Raw genomic sequence first — 26,290 nt, forward strand, 5'->3', positions numbered from 1 at the left:
GAAATATTGCCTCAGCTCTTAACTATAGATTTTAAATTGGACAGTTCAAATGGGAAATCTCAATGGGACTGTGACGTCTTTTTAAGACAGCTAATGCTCTTCCTAGAATTCAAATTAAACTCATATTAAGAATAAAATCCCATCCTTGCATAGCTTTTTTTTTGCAGTTTTTGGCCAGGGCTGTGTTTGAACCCACCACCTCATGTATGTGGGGCCAGTGCCCCTACTCCTTTGAGCCACAGGTACTGCCCCTTTGTATAGCTTTTTACTTTAAGCTTTTCAGAGACACTTTGATTTGTGTGTGTCGTAATCACTGTATATAACCGAGTTTTTTAATAAGTCAATCTAAGGTTCTTTTCTCTTATTAATCTAAACCAGCCACATTAGCATCTATTGAAATGATAGAAACATTGGGGCTAAGGCAGACGTTCTCAAGGCAGAGAATGTCTCTATGGGTCGCGACCCCTTTGGGGGTCAAACCCCTTTCACAGGGGTCGCCTAAATACATCATGCATATCAGATATTTACATTACAATTCATAACAGTAGCAAAATTAAGTTATGAAGTAGCAACAAAAATAATTTTATGGTTGGGGGTAACTACAACATGAGGAACCATATTAAAGGGTTGTGGCATTAGGAAGGTTGAGAACCACTGAACTAAGGTGTTATCATATTTTATATTATCTTTTCTGTTCTTATGTTTTTTAAAAAATAGCTCACTAATATAGTTTGTGCCACTGGCTTTGCTATCTGTTTTTGTCTTCTGATGATCTAGCAGTTTTCGATTATGTTTTTAGATTTTCTAGTGGTGACCTTGATAATAAAAACTTTAAGTCCTTTATTGCTGTTGCTTCTTTGCTATAAAAATTAGTAAACTTCTACTTCCTCCTTCCTCCTCCCAATACTCGATCTATATGGTTTTATTAACTTGCTTAGTTCTTCTGGTGTGTACCTTTATTATTTACTTTACATATCAGATTTAAACAATATATTTTTACACCGTCTATAAAATACAAGGAAGCCAGTATTTATGTATTGCCCCTCAACACCTTTCCCTCGTTCCTTTCACGGTGTAATTCTTTGTTACTATTTGTTGCCTATATTTTTAAATTGTTCTGATTTTTTTACATGGGCATTCTATTTCATATACTCTATGCTGTTTACAAAAAACAACCCAAAACAATATGACTCAGAAAGATAGAAAATAAGTCATCTGGCAAAGCATAGTTCTCCAGTTGTCCTTCCTGTCTAGGTCCTATTCCGTATTGGCTCGTGTGGGCAAAGTTGGTCCTCAAATGGTTTCTTCTAGAAGCACTCAGGGAAACCACATTACTGCATGCTTGCAAGCTTTTCTATTGAAATACTTGGGTCGGACATTTTTGGATCAAACTCTCTTTCCTTGAGATCTTTTTTTAGCTGTAACCCAAATGTCTTCCACCCTTGAATGTTGCTCTGAAGAAGATGAAACCATACTGGAATTATTTCCACATACAGAAGATGTATCTTTTTGCCTTAAGGATTAGTTCTTTTATGAAAAAACTTTACTTTGGAAAACCTCAAACATATCAAACCTATAGATTATTTCTTTTCCCTTAAAGGTTGGTGACATTGCGAGGGTGTGTTTCAGTAATGACTGTTCTGCATTAGCTTTTCTGGGGACGTGGACATTCTTTTCCTCTGTAGAGTCAGGCTACATTGATTAAATCTTTTGATGTTTTTCCATTCACTTAGTTCTCTTACTTAGGGAAAACAATTAAGCATATATTACCTCTGTTTTGTCTCTTTTCCACGTCTCTTGTATTTCTTTAACATTTTTTTAAATCCATTGTTTGATCTTTTTTCATCCTTTAGTCCATGTCCCTTGATGTGGTTTCATGAAAGACAGTTCTCCTGTGTGTTGCTACCAGCACAATCTTCATTAGTTAGGTGGCTCTGTTTTTTTTTTCCACATCTCCCCTGTGCTCTCCTTGCTCTTGTTCCATTGAGCCCCTTGATAATTTCTATTAATAGCAATTTGTTTTGTCATCACTCTGTGGCACCATTTTTCTGATGAGTGTTCCCCACCTGTTGATTAAGTTTTGTTTTGTTTTGTTTTTGCTGCTTCTGCTGCTGACATTGGTACGTGTTCTTCTTCCTTCTCTTCTTTTTCCTCTTTCTCTTCCTCCTCTTCTTCCCCTCCATTTTTTCCTCTTCATCCCCCTCCTCATTTCTCCTCCTTCACTTTCCCCCTCCTTCTTCATTTTGTTATTATTATTTACCATCTTTGAGTAAAATACCTTCTGTTTAGAGCAACTATTTATGCATTTGTACTAGGGAGAAATCAGAGTTGTAGCATTGTAAGCCAGCTGGAATTGCCCTTGGTTCTGTGAAGTGGGGTGTGTTAGCCTTTACTTTTTCTAAACTACAGTGGGCAGCAGTTGCAGGGCTCCTCACAATTCAATCTCTCTTCTCCACCACACCTTGGCATCTTGCCTTATCCCTCTCTGATACTCACCCTATCTGGCAGCCCTTCCTTGTGTAGTTCTGATTTGAGATTACAGAATTTTTTCTAGTATTTGTGCTTCCATTTTTGAGTCTCATTTTCCTCAATATATGACAGAGGAAAGGGCCAAAACTTTTCTATGCTATCTTAAATCCAAAATCATAATGCTTTTGTCATACCTTATGTTTATGCCTTCTTACCTTGGGAAAGAGAAGTATCTGTTGCTGCACTTTGTTCACCTTGAGCCTCCCATTTTTTTCACTCCACCTAAAAAGACTCACTTGGGATATGACCTAAACATCTTTGGAAGTTATCTCAATGACAAATGTCACCTTCTCTGTGAAATTCCAATGTTGAAAAGAACCTTGTTCCTTTTGACTGGTTTGCTCCTTAAATATAGCTGTCACAATGAACAGACCCCCAAATGTGTAATGGCACATACAAATGGAAGTTTATCACCTATTCGTGTAAAGAACAGGAAAAGTGTTTCTTTGATTGGCAGGTGTTTCCACAGTAAGCAGCAACTTTAGACAAGACTCTGCCATCTACCTGACTCCAAGGTGCTTGTCTACATCAGGCCAGCAAAAGGGAAAAGAGCATAGAAAAGCAAGCATGGGAGATTTTTCAGGCCTAAATTGTAGTGGAAATGCATCCCGGGTTTCTTGTTCTGTTACCAAGCACTAACTAGCAGTGATTCTAAACAGTATAATCTAGCTATGTGGAAAGGGAAGAGGAAGGAGAAGGATGGGGTTTGATGCACAGCAACCTGCCTAATTCTTTCTTTAGCTTATCTGTTATAAATAACTGAGTGGCTCAAGGAACATGAGTGCTTCAAACCCAATTGTTTTTTTCACTCATTCAATAGATTTGTATTCTCTTCCTTTTGCATACCAACTACATGACTTTATCATTTGGAGTTCTCTCAACCCCTACCATAGAAATGGTAGTTATTTATTATTTTAAGGTGTCCTGGAAGGAAAAGAAATGAGTTAGGACTCATTAAAAAAAGAAAAAAGTGCTTGGTGAAAACTGAGACTTTTGCCATTTGTTGAAAATGTTGACCTCCTCAATAAAAAGGAAAGTATATAAATAATTCCACAAGGGTCAGTAACTATAATAGTCTTATGATATTGTGTTATCAGTCAATTTGATTCACTAATACAAGTCCATTACTTGTACTTTACATTACTTTCAATACATTTTTTCAATTCTTTTTTTTTTTTATTAAATCATAGCTGTGTACATTAATGTGATCATGGGGCACTATACACTGGTTTTATACACCGTTTGACACATTTTCATCACAATGGTTAACATAGCCTTCTTGAAATTTTCTTAGTTATTGTGTTAAGACATTTACATTCTACATGTACTAAGTTTCACATAAACCCTTGTAAGATGCACCAGAAGTGTAATCCCACCAATCACCCTCCTTCCACCCACAACCCCCCTCCCTACCCTCCCTTTCCCCCTTCCCCCTATTCTTGGGTTACAACTGGGTTATAGCTTTCATGTGAAAGCCATAAACTAGTTTCAAGTAGGGCTGAGTACATTGGATACTTTTTATTCTGTTCTAGAGATACTTTACTAAGAAGAATAAGTTCCAGTTCCATCCATGTAAACATGAAAGAGGTAAAGTCTCCATCTTCCTTTAAGGCTGCATAATATTCCATGGTATACATATACCACAATTTATTAATCCATTTGTGGATCGATGGGCACTTGGGCTTTTTCCATGACTTAGCAATTATGAATAGGGCTGCAATAAACATTCTGGTACAAATATCTTTGTTACGATGTGATTTTTGGTCTTCTGGGTATATGCCTAGTAGAAGAATTATAGGACTGAATGGCAGCTCTATTTTTAGATCACTAAGTGTTCTCCAAACATCTTTCCAAAAGGAATATATTAATTTGCATTCCCACCAGCAGTTTAGAAGTGTTCCCTTTTCTCCACATCCATGCCAACATCTCTGGTCTTGGGATTTTGTGATATAGGCTAACTAGAGTTAGATGATATCTCAAAGTAGTTTTCATTTGCATTTTTGTGATGATTAAAGATGATGAGCATATTTTCATATGTCTGTAGGCCGTGCGCCTATCTTCTTCAGAGAAGTTTCTTTTCAAGTCCCTTGCCCAGCCTGCTATGGGATCACTTGTTCTTTTCTTGCTTATACGTTTGAGTTCTCTGTGGATTCTGGTTATTAAACCTTTGTCCAAGACAAAACCTGCAAATATCTTCTCTCATACTGAGGGCTGTTTGCTTGCTTTACTTACTGTGTTCTTGGCAGTGCAGAAGCTTTTTAGTTTGATAAGGTCCCAGTAGTGCATTTTTCAAGCTGCTTCAATTGCCCTGGAGGTCCTCCTCATAAAATACTGGCCCAGACTGATTTTTTCAAGTGTTTTCCCTGCACTCTCTTCTATTTTTATAGTTTCATATCTTAGGTTTAAATCTTTAATCCAGTGAGAGTCTATCTTAGTTAATGGTGAAAGGTGTGGGTCCAGTTTCAGTTTTCTACAGGTTGCCAGCCAGTTCACCCAGCACCATTTGTTAAATAGGGAATCTTTTCCCCACTGAATGTTTTTAATTGGCTTGTCAAAGATCAAATAACGGTAAGTAGCTGGATTCATCTGTTGGTTCTCTATTCTGTTCCAGACATCTACTTCTCTGTTTTTGTGCCAGGACCATGCTGTTTTGATCACTATCGATTTGTAGTATACTCTGAGGTCTGGTAGCCTGATTCCTCTTGCTTTGTTTTTATTTCTGAGTAAAGTCATGGCTATTTGAGGTTTTCTTCTGATTCCATATAAAATAAAGTATTATTTTTTCGAGTTCTTTAACATATAACAGTGGAGCTTTAATAGGGATTGCAGTCAAATTGTATATTGCTTTGGGTAGTATGGACATTTTAACAATGTTGATTCTTTCCAGCCATGAGCATGCTATGTTTTTCCATTTGTTAACATTTTCAGCTATTTCTTTTCTTAGAGTTTCATAGTTCTCTTTATAGAGATCTTTCACGTCCTTTGTTAGATAAACTCCCAAATATTTCATCTTCTTTGGCACTACTGTGAATGGGATAGAGTCCTTAACTGTTTTTTCAACTTGACTATTGTTGGCATATATAAAGGCTACCGATTTATGAATGTTGATTTTGTAACCTGAGACGCTGCTGTATTCCTTGATCACTTCTAAGAGTTTTGTGGTAGAATCCTAAGTGTTTTCCAAATATACAATCAAATCATCTGTGAAGAGCAAAAGTTTGATCTCCTCTGACCCTATACGGATACCCTTGATTGCCTTTTCTTCCCTAATTGCGGTGGCTAAAACTTCCATTACAATGTTAAGGAGCAGTGGAGACAATGGGCAGCCTTGTCTGGTTCCTGATATGAGTGGAAATGATTTCAATATAATATTGGCTGTGGGTTTGCTGTAGATGGCCTCTATCAGTTTAAGAAATGTCCCTTCTATACCAATTTTCTTAAGTGTTCTGATCATGAAGGGATGCTGGATATTATCAAAAGCTTTTTCTGCATCAATTGAGAGAATCATATGGTCTTTGTTTTTTAATTTGTTTATGTGCTGAATTATACTTACAGATTTACGTATATTGAACCAGCCTTGAGACCCTGGGATAAAACTAACTTGGTCATGATGTATAATTTGTTTGATGTGTTGCTGGATTCTGTTTGTTAGGATCTTGTTGAATATTTTTGCATCTATATTCATTAGTGGTATTGGTCTATAATTTTGTTTTCTTGTTGGGTCTTTTCCTGGTTTGGGGATCAGGGTGATGTTTGCTTCATAGAACGTGTTGGGTAGTCTTCCCTCTTTTTCTACATTTTGGAACAGGTTGAGTAATATAGGTACTAAAGAAAAGCCATCTGGTCCCGGGCTTTTCTTTTTAGAGAGGTTTTGTATGGTTGATGCTATTTCAGAACTTGATATGGGCCTGTTCAAAATTTCTACTTGATTCGGGCTAACTCTTGGAAGGTGACGTGCTTCCAAATATTGGTCAATTTCCTTCAAATTTTCATATTTCTGAGAATAAAGTTTCTTGTAATATTCATTAAGGAATTTTTAATTTCTGAGGAGTCTGTTGTTATTTCGTCTTTGTCATTTCTGATTGATAAGATTAGAGATTTTACTCTTTTTTTCCTGGTTAGGTTAGCCAAAGGTTTGTCTATTTTATTGACCTTTTCAAAAAACCAACTTTTGTATTTATTGATCTGTTGTATAATTCTTTTTTTTTCAATTTCATTTAATTCTGCTCTAATTTTGGCTATTTCTTTTCTTCTACTGAGTTTGGAATGTTCTTACTCTTCCAGTTTTTTGAGATGTCCCATTAAGTTGTTAACTTCCTCTCTTTCTGTTCTCTTGAGGAAAGCTTGCAGTGCTATAAATTTCCCTCTTACGACTGCCTTTGCGGTATCCCAGAGGTTCTGATAATTTGTGTCTTCATTGTCATTTTGTTCCAAAAATTTGGCAATTTCCTTCTTAATCTCATTTCTGACCCAGCTATCATTCAGCATAAGGTTGTTTAACTTCCATGTTTTTGTATGAGTATGCAGATTCCTGTTGTTAGTGAGCTCAACTTTTATTCCATGGTTCCATGGTGGTCCGAGAAGATGCAAGGAATAATTTCTATTCCTTTAAATTTACTGAGGTTAGACTTGTGACCTAAGATGTGATCAATTTTGGAGTAAGTTCTGTGGGCTTATGAGAAGTATGTGTATTCAGTTTTGTTGAGATGAAATGTTCTGTAGATGTCTGCTAAATCCAAATGTTGGATGGTTAGGTTGAAATCTAAAATTTCTTTGCTCAGCTTCTTGTCGGAGGATAGATCCAACACTGCCAAAGGAGTCTTGAAATCTCAGACTATTATGGAGCTGGAGGAAATCAAGTTGTTCATGTCTGTTAGAGTTTCTCTTATAAATTGAGGTGCATTCTGGTTGGGTGCATAGATATTAATAATTGAAATCTCATCATATTGAGTATTACCCTTAACAAATATGAAGTGACCGTTCTTATCCTTCCTTAATTGTGTTAGTTTAAAGCCCATTGTATCTGCAAATAAAATTGCAACACGTGCTTTTTTCTGATTACCATTTGCCTGAAATATGGATGACTATCCTTTCACCCTGAGTCTGTATATGTCTTTTAAGGTAAGATGTGACTCTTGTATGTAGCAAATATCTGGCCCGAGTTTTTGTATCCAGTCAGCTAACCTGTGCCTCTTTAGAGGACAGTTAAGCCGTTCACATTAATGGAGAATGTGGATAAGTCTGGTAAAATTTTGGGTATCGAGTTTTTCGAAAGTCCAGTGGACATTTTTAATCCTTTCGCCAGTATGGAAGTTGGAGTTTGATCAAAAGTTTCTGAGTGAGTTTACTTTTGTGGTAGAGGATTGGGCTGGTCATTATGGAGGATAGGTCTGAGAATATCCTGAAGAGCTGGTTTGGTTATGGCAGATTTCTTCAACATGTGAATGTCATTAAAGTATTTAATTTCTCCATCATAAATGAAACTCAGTTTAGCTGGATATAGGATCCGGGGTTGAAAGTTGTTTTGCTTTAGGAGATTAAAAGTTGATGACCACCCTCTTCTGGATTGAAAAGTTTCAGCAGACAGATCTTCTGTCATTCGAATATTCTTCCCTTTGTAGGTAATGGCTTTCTTACATCTGGCTGCCTTGAGAATTTTCTCCTTCATATTAACTTTAGTGAAGTTAATTATGATATGCCTGGGGGATGTCTTATTGGGATTGGGTCATGCTGGGGTTCTGAAAGTGTCTGCTATCTGAATTTCAGAATCTCTTGGCATATCTGGAAAATTCTCTGTCATAATTTCATGGAGAATGGCCTCTGTGCCCAGCGAGGCACTTCATCAGTTTCAGGGATTCTAATGAGGTGGATATTAGCCTTCAAATTATCCCAGAGCTCTCTGAGAGAATGATCCTTTTTTGCTCTTCATTTCTCTTCCTCTTTGAGAGTTTGGGAGCCTTCAAAGGCTTTGTCTTCAATGTCAGAAATCCTTTCTTCTGCTTGCTCCACTCTATTACTGAGGGAGTCTATTGTATTTTTCAGATCTTTGAGGGCTGAAAATTCTTGCTTCAGTGCATCAAAATTTTGGTGGTTTTGTCTTTAAATTCGTTAAATTCTTGAGACAACTTTTGAATTTCTCCTCAAATTTCTAATTCCGACTTTTGAATTGCAGATTGAATTGCTAATTCCAAATTTTCCTCCATTTTATTAATCTTATTTGCAATCCAAATTCTGAATTCGATTTCTGACATCTCGGCCAGCTGTTTATGAATGGGATCTTCAGTTACATCTGCCATATCTTTCCTTGGGGGGCGTTTATCTATTCTGTTTATTCGTGTTACCAGAATTTTTCCATTGATTCCACCCCATGATTGTTTTACACCATTGGATTTTTCCCCTGGAGCTTTGTAGAGGACTGGTACAGAGCTATGTCCTGAGAAACTGGGGCCCTTTTTGGTGTGGTGGGGCTAAGTGGTTCTGTCTTATTTCTAGCTGGTTTCTGTTTGACCCTAGTGAAACAGTTACTCTGGGTTGAAGTCTCAGCTGTGGAGAAATACCAGCAATTAAGTCACCCCGCCCCCCACAGGCAACAATTGGAAAAGGAAAATCAAACCTTCCTACAACAACACACCTGAATAGTCCTCGGGCGATTGGCTCAGTTCAAAAGGTGCAAATCAATTGTCTCAGTCAGCACCTGTCTCGGTGAGAGAGTTTAAAAGGTCTCTGGCAACTGGATCACAGGGTTCTGGCGACTATTCTGATACGGCTTGCTCCAGTGCTGCTTAGAGTCCAGAGGAGCCACCCGGAAAATAGATCAGTCTGGGAAGGTTGATGCCTCCTTCCCCACCTTGCACCTCTGTCACACCCAGTCACTGATAGCCCCGCAGTTGGCTGACCCAGTTGCCTGTAGTGAACAGATACTCCAGATGTCCTGAATCACAAGGAAATCTATTTCTGTTCAGCCAGGCCACTGCGCTCTTCCTCTATCTAGCAGGGGGAGGTGAGGCCTGACAACCTCGGGTACTTGATGGAGGCCGGGGAGTGTTCACTTATTTCTAGTCCTGCCCCTTATTGTTATTACTGACAGAACAGAGCAACTTTGCGGGAATTTGTTTCTGTCCCTGCTAAATTCCCCTGCAGAAGAGAAGCTGGTTTGAGTTCCCAGAGCCTGCACCTCAGCCCCTGTCTTTGCTCTTGCAGCTTTGTATTCGGTTACCTGTCAGTTCTACCTGACTTTTTTTGTCTATAAGCTGATGATCCCCTGAGGGCCGGGTGCATCTTAGGCTCAGTAAAGCGGTCCTCTGGGTCAGCCCCGCCCTGGGTACTGCCCGGGTCTGCGAGTGCGTTTCTATTCCCTGCGCTCCACCCAGGTTGGTACCACCTCAGGCAAACCCTTTATTCACGGGGCCTGCATTTCTGTCCCAGATCTGTTCCGTGGTGGTTGCCACCTGAGTAGATGCCCGACCTCCTCTGGTTGCCCAGGGAGACAGGGGGTGTGGCTTCAGAATATCCGGGAGTGAGCCCTATTGTTGCTAAAAGACGGCTGCTGCTCTGCGCCTCAGGGCACTGCTGCTCTGGTGTGGTTCCCTCTCAGCTGACTGTCCTCTCCTCACTCCCGTGCCCCAGAATCAGCACTGACCAGCTGCAGTTTAGGCACTGTCCACACCCCTCGAGAAATCACCCAAGAATCTGGACTCCTGGGGGAGAGGCCTCCAGACCTCAGATTGAGAGTGGAGGGGAGTGCTGGGAGCTCAGATTTGTAGGTAGAGAATATATACAGTTTTATGCCTGGCAGGAGAATGCTGTGGCACCCTAGTAGGGGAGGTAGGTCCAGTTTTTAGAGGGTCTGTCCTGTGGAGTGTAGTGGGAGGACCTTTGAACTCTGCTCATTTGTTTGTGGGGCACTCTGAGCTGTTCTCATCAGGGAGGGAACTCCCGTCCGCTTGGTGATGGATTTTGTACCTTTTGTTTGTATCCTTGGGGTCATAGCTCACCTCAGCAGGGTTGATGTGCATTCTTCAACCTTCTCTCTTGGGGAAGCTCTAATCCACCAGGTTACTTGCTAAATTTCTGTCCTTTAACTCTCCTTCTGGACAGGAGCCTCTGTGGAAAGCTGGCTTTAGTCAGCTATCTTGTCTCCACCCCCCAATTTTTTCAATTCTTAAGAATTTTAATTCTCCTAAGGGGATTCAATGAGCCCTGTTTTAAGATAGGCTTTTCCTAATTGGTTCTGCTCAGCTCAATTAAATACAAAAGATATAAATTTTATGTACATTTGGGTATGGGCAAGTTCATGAAATTAGAAATTGTTTAATATCAGGCAGTTTTTCAGTAATGAAATCCAAATTAATGTTTACACCTTAATAGCCAAGTGGGGAATGTTCAGCTTCCCACTCTCCATTAAAATGTACCAACAACAACTTGTATACATGATATTATACCAGGGGAAATAAAAAATGGTTTTATTTGTTTTAGCTGAACTATCCCACTAAATTGTCTCCACCACTAGAATTGATGTCATGAATATGCTTCCTTACCTTCTTGCTGCCACTTGAGAGAGAGAGAGAGAGAGACATCCTCAGCAAGGCATATTGGGAACAGAGAGCCATTGTGTCCCATGGGGTGTACAGGAAAAGGGTACAGAAGGAACTTAGCCACTTCAGGCCTGTTCCTGAGACCCTTGGATGTACCAATGTGTCCCCACTGTTTAGCTTCCTCAGACCCCATTCCTTTTCTGTCCTTTCATTCAGTGTGTGTGTGAGCTAGCATCCTCTCTCCTTGGTAGCATGCCTCAGAAAGAAAAAGCATTCAGTTTTTGAATGAGGCCTGGATGCAGGCTGTAATTGCCTTATATTTACTATTAATTTATTGGTGATATTCATTACAATCAGATTGTGTTAGGTGTAACAAATTCACTAAATGTTTCTCAAATCCTGGCCTTAAAAATTAGAGCTACTTATTGGGAAATAATAAATATTTCCATAGTTATTTTTATTAAATTTACTACTTTTTTCTCATTTCTCCCTCATTATAACCCTTTGAAGTAGGGATTATTATCCCAAATGTAACAAGTGATAAAACTGAAATGTAGGGAAGAAAAATAACCTTTCTATCATAAATAACGTATCTATTAGGGGAAGACAGGATTCAAGCTTAAGTCCTTAGCCAGTACCATAAGCCAGGAAAATGAATTAGCAGACCTTCACTGCTGTAAGAAGGGTGACCCATTTTCCTTTTTTCTCTAGGTATATCACCGAAATGTTAAGTTTCTGGTTCAAGATTTTAAAAAACATCTCTATCATTATTTAGGCTTTCCATAGCTGTAGGATGGTTTTTGGTGAGACTGAGAATATATTGGACACATACTCATGTTTTATTGTAGTCTGACTTGATAGACATGAGCAAGAAATTATTTACTCAAGCTCTTTCTGGTCCACTTTTCATTATGGACTGACCCCTGAGGTTAAGAACCCAGAAGCACCTACTCCAGCTATGTGTGGCTTTGGCACTAGAATAAACCCAAGTCAGTTCAATTTCAATTTTAGTGTTAGACACTGCACACAGCTGGTAGGGGGCCACTGGCTAGAGAAAGGCCACAGGCTGGCATGGGACAGCTAGAGAAAATAGGAATTCTGACTGCAGTGTCTAGTTCACAAGACACATCGCTTGTTGCCTTATTTTCTGGCGGGGGACCTACTGAGGCTAAGGAGGCTTTCTTTCCAACAGCCTAAGCCTTTGCAGTTGGATGAAATGACTAGACCCAGAGGGCTTCAGCCTCTTGGTATCTTATGCAGAGGGGTAGTCTCCATTAGGACTTCCTAAATAATATAATTGTAATAATTATAATGAACACCAGATTCCTTCATGTCAGCTGAAGTTGTGAAATAAAATCTGGCCAACTCAGCCTATTGCTCCTTGATTTGCTATGATGTCCTGTGTTTCTAGGGTGACAGAGAAGCGGAGCTGGGGCTGCCGTTTTCTCCTCTGTGTGACCGGAAGTCGACTATGGTTGCTCAGTCGCAAGTAGGTAAGTTTTTGCCAGCTCTTTGGATAGAAGGAGACGGCAGGGTGGTACGGCTGTGGAATTAAGCTCAGATGCTCACAGTGAGTCTTTGGCTGAGAAATGGGCCCCAGTCAGTCATGCTGTGCTCATGGCTTTGCCTGCATGGGTTCATTCTTCCTGAAATGTGGCTCATTCATGGAGATTCAGACACTAACAGTGTCTCTGTCATTACCAGTCAAGAGAAAAAGGGGCCTGAACTTTCAAAAGAGATGAGAAGTATCATTGGCAGGAAGCCCATTGTACTTCACTCTCTCTATTCTGCAGGCAATGCCGGAAGTCCCCATGACATTTCTCCTGATTAATGCTTCTAGTCCTGTTTTCAAGACAGACCCATTTATAGGAATGATTCTTTTAAATGTTTCCTTCTTTTCTTGCTTCCTTTCTTTTTGTTAAGAAAAAGTACTATTTTTTGGATAGTGCTTTTCACATTGCTAATAATTTTCACACTGCTAATAACCATAAGTTTATGCATTACAAACATCCTCAGCTATAAGAGAGTGTACCAGTGCCCTATATAAATTGAATGTTGTCAGTGATCTCCGCCCTTGAAGAGTCTGAAATCATTCAAAAAGAAATTCAACAAGGATTTATTGATTTTTCCATTTGTGTTTTGTGTGCTTATTCTTTTTTTCCCCATTAATATATATTGAATCCCTGCTAGCCATTGGGCATTGCTAGTCACTATAACAGATGTTATAGGAACAAAAAAAAATTATACATGGTACCTGCTCTTAAAGAAATTAAACCAGTATTGGTTGGTGGACACGATGTTATAAAAACAAAAATCTATTAAAATGTTGGAATTCTAAGGTAAAATTGTGTACATAATACAATTTGGTACAAAACAGAGTGTGCAAACTATCAGATTTAGTAAGAAGTAATGTTTGAGTTGAGTCCTATGAAGTGAGAAGTAAGAATTGCTGAGGATGGCAAATGGTGATAGGTATTAGAGGTGAGTTAGGAGTGGGTGGAAGGGCACCCCAGACAGGGTATGTAGCAAATACAAAGAAGAAAAACTTAAAACTGCCTTGTATGGTCAGTGAATTCTAAATAGTTCCATATGGCAAGAGCAGTGGGTAGGAAGTAGGATATAGTGAGGGACATATCAGTCGCAGATTTTATATTGTGTTAAGAATAGCATGTGTTTATACTTTCCTGTAGGAAATGAGGGCATAGCTAAAGAATTTTAAGTAAGGTTAAAAATACATAAATTCTTGTTTTAGTCTGTGGCTTTAATCTGGCCCACCACCTGTTCTTGTAAATAAAGTTTTATTACAACACGCTAAGCCTATTCATTTACATATTGTCTATAGATGCTTTTGCTCTACAGTGGCAGAGTTAAGTATTTTTGATAGATATGATATGGCCTGTGAAGTCTAAAATAACTGTCTGGTCCTTTACAGATTAAGTTTGCCAAGCCTTGTTTTGGAAGATATCTCTGCCAGTACCAGGGAGGATTGATTGGAGGGTTTTTGTAAGATCAGAGGCAAGAAAATCAGTTAGGTGCCTCCTGCAGGATTACAGGGAAGAGATGATGAATATAAGGACCTAGGTAGTCACAGAGATTCTCTACAGAGAGGTGGCATGTGAAGTGTAAAGAATTTGGCTAGAGGGCAGCACCTCTGGCTCAACAGAGTAGGGCGACCGGCCCCATATGCCAAAGTTGGCGGGTTCAAACCCAGCCCCGGACAGAAAAACTGCAAAAAAAAAAAAAAAAAAAAAAAAAAATTGGCTAGAAGCAAAATAAAAGCAGCGATCTAGACTAAGTGGTTAGTCCATAACCCATTTACAGAGGTTGAGGAAGAAAGCTGCTGAGTCAGTTGAGTTCAACTGGTGGAGTTGAACTTGAGAGAAAAATATATAGGTGAAAATCGAATCATCAAACATTTCAGTTTTGGTTTAAATTTATAGTGCAATTAAGTGGGATACAAACTTGGCCATTAGCATTTCCTTATCAGGATACTATTAGTATTTGGTTAGGACAATTCTTGTTTTGTCAATTGTAGGACTTTCAGCATCATTTACTGCTAAGTTAACTGCCAGTATCAACCTCGTCTCAGTCATTGTGAAAATCAAATGTACATTTGTTACATTTCCAAACACCCCCTTCAGATGGTGGATGGGCAGCATTAGTTTCCTCCAGCTTTCATGTGGCTGCGTAATAAATTATACCATCCCCATTAGCTCCAGCTCATAGTTTTTCACCTGATGTATCACAGAACACTTGGGTGTTTTTGAGCTGCTGAGGAAATCACTGAAACCTAACTCCAACTATCTTCCTAGTGTGATAGTCTAACAGAGGTATAGTTCAACATCTGACCCATTTCCCAGTTTCCAATCCTATTTCATCCAACTCTATTTGTCCTCTGCCATCCAGATGTGTCCCTGTGCCTTAGTGTCAGCAGATCTGAAACTGAGGCCATCCCCTGACCCCAGCCATATTCTGTCCCCACCTGCCAGCCCTGCCTCCTGCTGTGCAGGGTCTGAGCCTCCTTTGCGTTCTTGCCTCACACTGGTGCTGGTCCCCACCTTCCATACCTTTTGTTGCAGCAGTTACCGCAGCTTTTAAAACTATTTCCCCTTCCCATCATCTTAGCAGGTTAACATTCCTAAGAACACTTAAAAAGTCTTATGATGGTGCTGCCCAGACATCTCCAGGAGCTGTTGGTACCGATCTAAGTCTCAACCTCTTAGCCTGACACTAAAGTCCTCCCTCCATGAGCTGTCAGCAACATTTTCCGTCCCCAGTTCCAGAAGGATCCCTATGCTTCAGACACTTTCCACACTCTCCCTTTGCTGTCACTTGGCTCACTCCAGCCCCACCACCCACAGTCTCTCACTCATTCTTTAGGGCTCAACTCAAACATCTGTCTTCACAAACTTCCTTATAGGCCTCACAATAGAGGGGAAATAGCCTCCCCCTTTTCAGGGGCCTTTATCTTTGCTCCTTGTTGGCCTTCTGTGTACTCCAGGGTCACTTTTGTGATCATTTAATCTCTCCTGTCAACTCCTTGAAGACAGACAGGTTTTATTATTCAACCTCAGACGTTATTGCAGCTCCCAACCCAGTGCTTGCTACATAGGAGGTGTTGAATATATATATTTTAAGCACTTTATTGAACTATCTACTGAAAAGTCATAGGAAGTTATATAGGAGAAATGAAACTGATTCATAATATTCAAATCAAGGAACATACTAAATGAGTAAGACTGACCATTCTCTCCTAATGTGATCTGGAACTTTCTATGTAGCTGAATTTCAAAAGAAAGGAAAGGCCCAAATTAATGCATCAATCCTCTGAAGCACTGCTGTTTCTTTTCAGGTTTTATTGATTTCATTGTGGAACCCACCTTCACTGTGCTCACAGACATGACTGAAAAGATTGTGAGTCCATTAATTGATGAAACCTCCCAAACCGGTGGGATAGGACAGAGGCGTTCAAGGTCAGTGGAGAAGCTTGAGGGCTGGGGGTGAGGTTGGCCTTCCCATGAAGATACAATTCTTTTGCAGGGGATGGGGACGGTATTTCATAATGATGTTTGCTTACCTCCTTCTCAGAGGAGTCTGCCTGATCCTTTCCTTCTCCCAGAGGAGTTGGAATTGTGCTATCTGTACTCTCCAGGCTGACCTGTAATAGGGTGACCAAATCATGACCAGCAAGTACCTGGAACCAGCCCCCCTCCATGCCCCACTCTCTCCTGGCCTTTGCTTATGGCAGCACCAATTGCTGCATTCTGCCTCCTGCGCCCAGGTTGTCCTTTCTTCTAATGCTCTGAAAACACAGGACCACTCATCAGAGTTCTTACAAGAATTGGAACTGATTTTTGGTTTCTAGGTTTGTGGGGAGAATTAAGTAGAGAGAAAAATCTGGAAGTTTGAAACCACCTTCTGCCACCACGTCACTATATCAAGGGTAGATTAGCAATTGAGGAATGCAGGCTCTGAAGTTAGATTGCCAGAGTTAAAAATCCTGACCCTGTCACTGGTAGCAGTGTAATCTCAGGCAAGTTGCCTGGCTTCCTCATCTGAGAAAATGTGGATTATAACACTTACAGGTTGTTGGGAAAGTTAAATATGTTATTTAATACAAGTGGTCCCCACAGAGCAGGGTCTAGCATGGGAAGAGCTAATTACAGTAAAGCTGACACTTAGTCTTAATTACTCACTCTCTGAATTTTCCTCCGCTCATCCTCCTCACTCTTCATGCAAAATTCTGGGCTCTGTTATAAAGGAGAAAGAAGAGAAATGGAATGAATAAGAGAAAGAAAAGCAAAGAGTAGGAACCAAAGTAAAGGCAAGAGGAGAATTAGGACAGCGGGAGCCCCGGGATGTCCAGATTGATTGACACTCCTGCAGTTGCTAACAAGGAGGACAGAACCCCCCGAGTCTTCAGGTGCACTGGCTGAGACACCCAGCTCATCCAGTCAGCCTTAATTGTCACTTGACAGTTGTATTCATGACAGTCTTTAACCACTTGGGAGCAGGAGTTACTTCTTTAAATTTTTCCAGAAGGATGATACTTTCTAATATTCACAATTCCCCATGATTAAAGCACAAGGTATTCATATAAAGTCAGGTTGTGTGCATGACCCAGTCTCCCACAATCTCCACACTGTCACTACATCTCTGTCCTCTTCCAGCCGTATAAAGAAATCATTGCTTGTCTTGGGCTTGTGGATTCTGGGATCAGAGGGACCCTGAGTGCAGGGGAAGGGGAGGGATGGAGGAAAAGAGGACCAAGTTGCTGGGTAACTTGGAAAAGTGGTCAATGTGGAAGCAGGTGGGTGAACTGTGGAATCAAGTAGAAATTCAGGTTCAAATTAGTAATTTTCAGATAATAGAACAGAGAAAATTCATGTGAGGAGATTCTGGTTATTGGAAAAAAGAGGCAAGAAATAAGCACAGAAGTCCTATGAAGAATACTGAGATTCTTAAGGCTACAATGTTCGTACTATATAAGGAAAATATGATAATTTCATATTACAGCAGTAACTGGATGAGTGCTAACCACTGCTCATCTGGGCTTGCTCTATGGCAGACATTTCTCAAATCCTAACTATTTTCTTTGGTGTAATGTTTTGTCCTCCAGTTTGAACAGCATCAGCTCGTCAGATGCCAAGCGATCAGGTGTCAAGAGTTCTGGGTCAGAGGGAAGTGCCCCAATCAACAATTCTGTCATCCCAGTTGACTATAAGAGCTTTAAAACCACTTGGACTGAGGTGGTGCACATCAATAGGGAGAGATGGAGAGCCAAGGTGCCCAAAGGTAACGTTCTACTGGGGAAACGTCTGCCGGGAGACCTGTCCATACCAATCCAGACCCAGTCATAAAAACAAGGGATTGCCTTCCCTGCTTCATAGGTGCTGCAAATAAAACATAATCACTCAGGATGCAGATTCAAACATTAAGATCTATTGTCTTGAGGTCTTCATTATACTGAACCCTCAATGGATGGTAAAATGTGGCTGACCTTCACTCCTCCTGACATCATACCCTTTGTGCTATGTGACTAAACTTTTTCTGGTATGAAGACTCTATAGGAGATGGGTGTTACTATAACTTGATTTCTGTTAGACCATCTTGTCATTCTCATTACATGTCATGGGGCACAACTGTGAGGCCTCTATTTCTTTTCCTTAAGTAAAGCCCAGCCAACAGCCACCTCTCCTTGGCCATCATGTTGGGATACAAGGAGATTTAATTATCTTTTTTGCATTTTACCTTCCTCTAACATTTACAGTTTCCCTTCCCTCCTTGCTCAGACTATAGAAGTACCCTCCTGAGATGATATGAACTTGTCAGTAAACAGACATTCCCCAGCAAACATCATCAAAACTCAGACTAGCAAAGTTGTGGAAACCAGTGTGTTTCTTAGAAGCTTAAATTCATTTGTTCCTCTGTGCATTTGTGCATGTTGAGCACAGGTGACGTGATCCACATGTGCTGCCTGATGGTACTGTGAAGATGTCCTACGTGCACAGGTAGCACATCCCTGAAATAAGGAGTCTGAAGCTGCAATGCCTCATTCCAGGGAGGGCCGTAAATACGGGCAGGTCTGAGAGCTCAGTGAGGAAACTGGTCTAGGGTACTGCACAGAGGTGAGCCTTCAACAGTTTTTGCTAGCATCTATCATGTGTCTTCTGTGTGCCAGGCTGTGGCCAGTGCTGGGCCACGGTGCAGTGATGAGCAACATTCTGGTTCCCACAGCCCACAGTCTTATGGCAGGGGAGGGGAAGGGACGTTTCTATATCGTTTTGTTCTGTGGGTGCGCCCACCAGCTTGAGCCTTACACACTCACCCAGGCAAAAAGGGTTTTCTCCCAAGACACAACCTCCCACAGTTTTATCCTCCCGATGTCAGCACACCAGGTGAGAAGCACAGACATACTAGGAAGCAGCATGTCAGAACAGTAGACTTGGTTCTCATATGTTGGAGTGTAAGAGAGAAGCATCCTCACTGTTGGAGTTATTCACATGCCACCCTCTGTGACTTATCCACAGAATCTTGTCCAAGTGGGTGCTCATTTCAGGTGAGGTGAAGAATTTACATTCATGGTGCTTTAGGAGATTATTGGACCCTTATACTTTTGGGACAGATATTGCACCCTGAGCTATATAAGGAGCCAATACCTCTTCCAATTTTTAGGTGTACCTTCTCCCAGTGCATTTAAATGCTTTAAATCCTCCGTCTTTGGCAGGTGTTGCAAGCAGGCATGGCAGTTACTGTATCATCTGAAAAGAAGCACTCCTTTTAATCAATTACACTCATTACACTTGAAAATTCAATTCCTGACAACATGCAATTTAAAGAGGTACTTCAACATAATTTGTTTGCAATTATCTAGGTTACTAAAATTACCTTCTGAAACTAATCACCAAGGGAAACATTATGAAGTTTCTTTTCTAGGGCAAACTGGCCCTTTACAAAAAAGGACAGGAAAATAAATAGCTAATAATTTTTAAATGTATTAGGTATGCAGATAGAGATACTGTGTGCTTAAGCTGTTTTAGAAGCATCAGAGGAGGTTTTCCCTGGATGGGGCATTTGGGAAGGTACAGTGTAGCAGAACCTGAAGGATACCTGAGGTTGAGACCTAAAGGAGGTGTCACATTTAGAAATGACAAGAAAGAGAAAGTGGATGGACAAAGGCATGGAGCCTGGACTATGCATATTTTGGGAAGGATAATTTGGTTGTTAAGGCAAATTTCAGTTAGTGGGGGCAAGGGAGAATTGAATCTTCACTTACACAATGTTCTTTGGTAAATTCAGATAGGTTCTTTGAGACTTCATTTTGGAGATGATGATGCATGTCACAGAGTTGATGAGAATAAAAGAAATGATATATATATATTTATATATAATATATATATTTAATATATGTATAATACATATTATATATATATAAAACACTGAGAACAGAGCCTGCACATGGCTAGTGCCTAGTAAGTGATAGCTGTTAGGCAAATTGGAAAAGAATATTAGAGATTTGCATTCAAATTTAAGAAGTTGGTGGTAAAAAATGTCTATACCTAATCTTTTATAACATTCTCAGCCTCCCAGTAATGCTGTTGACTACTACTAATAAATAATTCAGTCTGCATCTATTTTCTGTTGGTCTGCACTGGATTATCCCAGGTTATTTTGCTCGCTGCTCTTTTTTTCCAGAGCATCCTGATTTCAAGATAGTCTGCCTTCCATGGGGCACTTGAACATGGATTGGTATTAAACTGATCAAAGATGGGTCTTGGTTTTCTTTATCCAACCTGATTTACAAAGTTAGGTAGGCCAGAACTCATAGTTGTTAGGAAAGATTAAATCAATATTTTCTATCACTTTTAGAGCTAAAAAACACTATTCCCAACCAAATACATATGATTATAACAATTTCCAAGTCCAATCAAGATTAATTTCTATTCAGCATATAAGTTTTTGACATTTATTTTCCAGTGTAAGTTTTTATAATTGATTAAATTTTTCTGTCAGCTGGAGCACTGTTTTTTGTTGTTGTTTAAAGAGACAAGGTGTCACTCTATCACCTGGGTGGAGTGCGGTGGTGCTATTATAGCTCACTGTAGCCTCCAAATTCCTGGGCTCAGGAGATCCTCCTGCCTCAGCTTTTTGAGTAGCTGGGACAATAGGCATGAACCACTCGTGTGCCTGGCCTGGAGCACTTCTTTGCTGAACATTTTAAGGAAGTTCCTGTGGGAACGCCTCCTGAATCCTTAAATGTTTAGAAATGCTTTTCTATTGTTCTTGTGTACAATTGAGATTTGATTATTAGAAATTCACATAGTATTTTGGTTGGCTTTTTCTTTGGTCAGTTTCTCTCTATATTTTTCTCATTCTCTTCTCCCCCCTCTTTTGTCTGTAGGCAGTTTAAGTAGGCATTTTAGAAAATTATATGAAGGGATAACTAGCCTATATTATTTTTAATTAAAAGCCTGTCATACCAGAAAGGGAAATTAAATGAAGAAATGAGTGTATTTCTCCAAGACTGTACAGACATTCAGTGTGGGGTAGAATTAGCTCTCCACTGAAAGGAATGCAACTTAACCAGCTTGCTACTGGCATTTTCGTGAATTGTATCACTGCACATAGTTTGAAATGAGGAGCCAAAGGAAACAGAGGTGAGCCTTGCTGTTTGCTTTCTGCTAATCTAGAAGCCTAGAGGTTACACGACATCCCTGGAACCTGTGAGCACTTGCTCCATCACTGTGTTCTCACTTGTGTTTCTCGTTGTCTCATCTATGCCACTAATTTCACCCTGAAAATCTAAGGGAATCTAATTGCAGTGGGAAAAGACGTACCTCCTGTTGATGTGCTTTTTTTTCTTACATATATGTTACCATTTTTGGTACTGTATGGATGATCCCATTCATGTCACTTATCTTAGAAACATGAGGCAGACATAGATGTCAAAGAGAGAAGGAAAAGACCGTCGCAGGGCAACCCACTGGAGCGTGATTGCTGCAGAGAAAAAAATGACAGGGAGGGGATGGTGCATATCTAGTTTGATCATGATGTCCAAGGGTTGCCATTCATTCATTACAGATGAGCAAAACAAGATTTGTTTCTGAAATTTACCCCCACCACCACTTTTTTTTAGTGTTTTTTTTTTTGTTTTGTTTTTTTAGTGCACACTTTTTTCTTTTTTTTATTGTTGGGGATTCATTGAGGGTACAATAAGCCAGGTTACACTGATTGCAATTGTTAGGTAAAGTCCCTCTTGCAATCATGTCTTGACCCCATAAAGTGTGACACACACCAAGACCCCACCCCTCTCCCTCCTTCCCTCTTTCTGCTTCTCCCCCCCATAACCATAATTGTTATTAATTGTCCTCATATAAAAATTGAGTACATAGGATTCATGCTTCTCCATTCTTGTGATGCTTTACTAAGAATAATGTCTTCCACTTCAATCCAGGTTAATACGAAGGATGTAAAGTCTCCATTTTTTTTAATGGCTGAATAGCATTCCATGGTGTACATATACCACAGCTTGTTAATCCATTCCTGGGTTGGTGGGCATTTAGGCTGTTTCCACATTTTGGCAATTGTAAATAGAGCTGCAATAAACAGTCTAGTACAAGTGTCCTTATGATCAAAGGATTTTTTTCCTTCTGGGTAGATGCCCAGTAATGGGATTGCAGGATCAAATGGGAGGTCTAGCTTGAGTGCTTTGAGGTTTCTCCATACTTCCTTCCAGAAAGGTTGTACTAGTTTGCAGTCCCACCAGCAGTGTAAAAGTGTTCCCTTCTCTCCACATCCACGCCAGCATCTGCAGTTTTGAGATTTTGTGATGTGGGCCATTCTCACTGGGGTTAGATGATATCTCAAGGTTGTTTTGATTTGCATTTCTCTAATATATAGAGATGAGGAACATTTTTTCATGTGTTTGTTAGCCATTCGTCTGTCGTCTTTAGAGAAAGTTCTGTTCATGTCTCTTGCCCATTGATATATGGGATTGTTGGCTTTTTTCATGTGGATTAATTTGAGTTCTCTATAGATCCTAGTTATCAAGCTTTTGTCTGATTGAAAATATGCAAATATCCTTTCCCATTGTGTAGGTTGTCTCTTTGCTTTGGTTATTGTCTCCTTAGCTGTACAAAAGCTTTTCAGTTTAATGAAGTCCCATTTGTTTATTTTTGTTGTTGTTGCAATTGCCATGGTAGTCTTCTTCATGAAGTCTTTCCCCAGGCCAATATCTTCCAGTGTTTTTCCTATGCTTTCTTGGAGGATTTTTATTGTTTCATGCCTTAAATTTAAGTCCTTTATCTATCTTGAATCAATTTTTGTGAGTGGGGAAAGGTGTGGGTCCAGTTTCAGTCTTTGACATGTAGACATCCAGTTCTCCCAACACCATTTATTGAATAGGGAGTCTTTCCCCCAAGGTATGTTCTTGTTTGGTTTATCAAAGATTAGGTGGTTGTAAAATGTTAGTTTCATTTCTTGGTTTTCAATTCAATTCCAAGTGTCTATGTCTCTGTTTTTGTGCCAGTACCATGCTGTCTTGAGCACTATGGCTTTGTAGTACAGACTAAAATCTGGTATGCTGATGCCCCCAGCTTTATTTTTGTTACAGAGAACTGCCTTAGCTATACGGGGTTTTTTCTGGTTCCATACAAAACGCAGAATCATTTTTTCCAAATCTTGAAAGTACGATGTTGGTATTTTGATAGGAATGGCATTGAATAGGTAGATTGCTTTGGGAAGTATAGACATTTTAACAATGTTGATTCTTCCAAGCCATGAGCATGGTATGTTCTTCCATTTGTTAATATCCTCTGCTATCTCCTTTCTGAGGATTTCATAGTTTTCTTTATAGAGGTCCTTCACCTCCTTCGTTAGGTATATTCCTAGGTATTTCATTTTCTTTGAAACTATGGTGAAGGGAGTAGGCATAGGTGGCACATTTCTAAAACTGATTGAAGCTATCGATGACAAACCCACAGCCAATATTTTACTGAATGGAGTAAAACTGAAAGCTTTTCCTCTTAGAACTGGAACCAGACAAGGTTGCCCTCTGTCACCTTTACTATTCAATGTATGCTGGAAGTTCTAGCCAATACAATTAGGCAAGACAAGGAAATAAAGGGAATCCAGATGGGAGCAGAGGAGGTCAAACTCTCCCTCTTTGCTAACGACATGATCTTATACTTAGAGAACCCCAAAGACTCAACCACAAGACTCCTAGAAGTCATCAAAAAATACAGTAATGTTTCAGGATATAAAATCAATGTCCACAAGTCAGTAGCCTTTGTGTACACCAATAACAGTCAAGATGAGAAGCTAATTAAGTGTTGTTGTGTTTTTTTTGCTAAATTTCTCATGGAAAATTGGTCTGACTCAGTTGTCAAACAGATTTTTCTTGCTCAGATAGTATTTTATGCTCTTTTGCAGCAAACCAGAATTTATTTATTTTTATTGTTAAATGATAGCTGTGAACATTAGTGCAATCAAGGGGTACAATGTGCTGGTTTCATATACAATCTGAAACATTCCCATCAAACTGTTCAATGCAGCCTTCATTGCATTTTCCTAGTTATTGTATGTAGAGATTTGTATTCTGCCTTTAGTAAGTATCACCTGTACCCATTTCAAGATAGGTGTGGCCTCACCCATCACCCTTTCTCCACCCTAACCTCCCTCCTCCCTTCCCCTTCCTGGGCCCCTTCCCCACAGTCTTGTGCCATAGTTGGGCTATAGCCTTCATGTGAAAGCCACAATTTAGCTTCATAGTAGGGCTGAGTACATTGGATACTTTTTTTTCCATTCCTGAGATACTTTGCTAAGAAGAATATGTTCCAGCTCCATCCATGGAAACATGAAAGAGGTAAAGTCTCCATCTTTCTTTAAGGTTGCATAATATTCCATGGTATACATGTGCTACAATTTGCTAGTCCGTTGGCACTTGGGCTTCTTCCATGACTTAACAATTATGAATTGGGCTACAATAAACATTCTGGTACAGATGTCTTTGTTATATTGTGATTTTTGGTCTTCTGGGTATAAACCTAGTAAAGGAATTATAGGATCGAATGGCAGGTCTATTTTTAGGTTTCTAAGTATTCTCCAAGCATCCTTCCAGAAGGAATGTATTAGTGTGCATTCCTACCAGCAGTGTAGAAGTGTGCCCTTTTCTCCACATCCACGCCAACATCTCTGGTTTTGGAATTTTGTTATGTGGGCTTCTCTTACTGGGGTTAGGTGATATCTCAAAGTAGTTTTGATATGCATCTCTATGATGATTAAGGATGATGAGCTTTTTTTCAAGTGTTTGTAGATCGTGTGTCTGTCTTCTTTAGAGAAGTTTCTCTTCAAGTCCCTTGTCCACCTTGAGATGGGAACATGTGTTCTTTTCTTGCTAATATGTTTGAGTTCTCTGTGGATTCTGGTTATTAGACCGTTATTGGAGGTATAACCTGCAAATATTTTCTTCCATTCTGGGGGCTGTCTGCTTGCTTTACTCACTATGTTCTTGGCTGTGCAGAAGCTTTTTAGTTTGATCAGGTCTCAGTAGTGTATTTTTGATACTGCTTCAATTGCCTGGGAAGTCCTCCTCATAAAATATTCACCCAGGGTGATTCCTTCTAGAGTTTTTCCTGTACTTTCTTCAAGTATTTTTATAGTTTCATGTCTTAAGTTTAAATCTTTTATCTAGTGAGAGTCTAAGGTATCTTAGTTAATGGTGAAAGGTGTGGGTCCAGTTTCAATATTCTATAGGTTGCCAGCCAGTTCACCCAGCACCATTTGTTAAATAGGGAATATTTTCCCCACTGAATGTTTTTAATTGAATTATCAAAGATCAAATAACGGTAAGTAGCTGGATTCATCTCTTGGTTCTCTATTCTGTTCCAGACATCTATTTCTCTGTTTTTGTGCCAATACCATGCTGTTTTGATCACTATCGATTTATAGTACAGTCTCAGGTCTGGTAGCGTGATTCCTCCTTCTTTGTTTTTATTGCTGAGTAATGTTTGGTTATTCAAGGTTTTTTCTGACTTCATATGAAATGAAGTATTATTTTTTCAAGATCTTAAAAATATGACAATGTAGCTTTAATAGGAATTGCATTAAAATTATATACTGCTTTGGGTACTATAGACATTTTAATAATGTTGATTCTTCCCAGCCATGAGCATGGTATGTTTTTTCATTTGTTAACATCTTCAGCTATTTCTTTTCTTTAAGTTTCATAGTTTTCTTTGTAGAGATCTTTCACATCCTTTGTTAGGTATACTCCCAAATATTTCATCTTCTTTGGCACTACTGTGAAAGGAATAGAGTCCTTGACTGTTTTTTCGGCTTGGTTATTGCTGGTATATATAAAGGCTACAGATTTATGGGTGTTGATTTTGTAGCCTGAGACATTGCTATATTCCTTGATCACTTCTAAAAGTTTTGTAGTAGAATCCCTAGTGTTGTCCAGATATACAATCATATCATCTGCGAAGAGTGAAAGTTTGATCTCTTCTGACCTTATGTGGATGCCCTTGATCTCTTTTTCTTCCCTAATTGATGGCTAAAACTTCCATTACAATGTTAAAGAGCGATGGAGACAATGGGCAACCTTGTCTGGTTCCTGATCTAAGTGGAAATGATTTCAATTTAACTCCATTCAATACAATATTGGCTGTGGGTTTGCTGTAGATGGCCTCTATTAGTTTAAGAAATGTCCCTTCTATACCAATTTTCTT

General features: G+C 39.6%; 1 protein-coding gene across 3 annotated transcripts in view; it reads left to right on the top strand.

Moving 5' to 3' along the window:
- Positions 1-26,290, top strand: part of PDE1C (phosphodiesterase 1C) — a 374,041-nt gene that overhangs the window by 275,176 nt on the left and 72,575 nt on the right. For all 3 annotated transcript variants that reach the window (XM_053609332.1, XM_053609330.1, XM_053609331.1), the window contains 3 exons: positions 12,475-12,556; positions 15,916-16,036; positions 17,683-17,858. In XM_053609332.1, the coding sequence (XP_053465307.1) occupies positions 12,475-12,556; positions 15,916-16,036; positions 17,683-17,858 (379 nt within the window). The remainder of the gene's footprint in view (positions 1-12,474; positions 12,557-15,915; positions 16,037-17,682; positions 17,859-26,290) is intronic.

Source organism: Nycticebus coucang, chromosome 11 (assembly GCF_027406575.1).
Source record: "Nycticebus coucang isolate mNycCou1 chromosome 11, mNycCou1.pri, whole genome shotgun sequence".
NCBI lineage: Eukaryota > Metazoa > Chordata > Mammalia > Primates > Lorisidae > Nycticebus > Nycticebus coucang.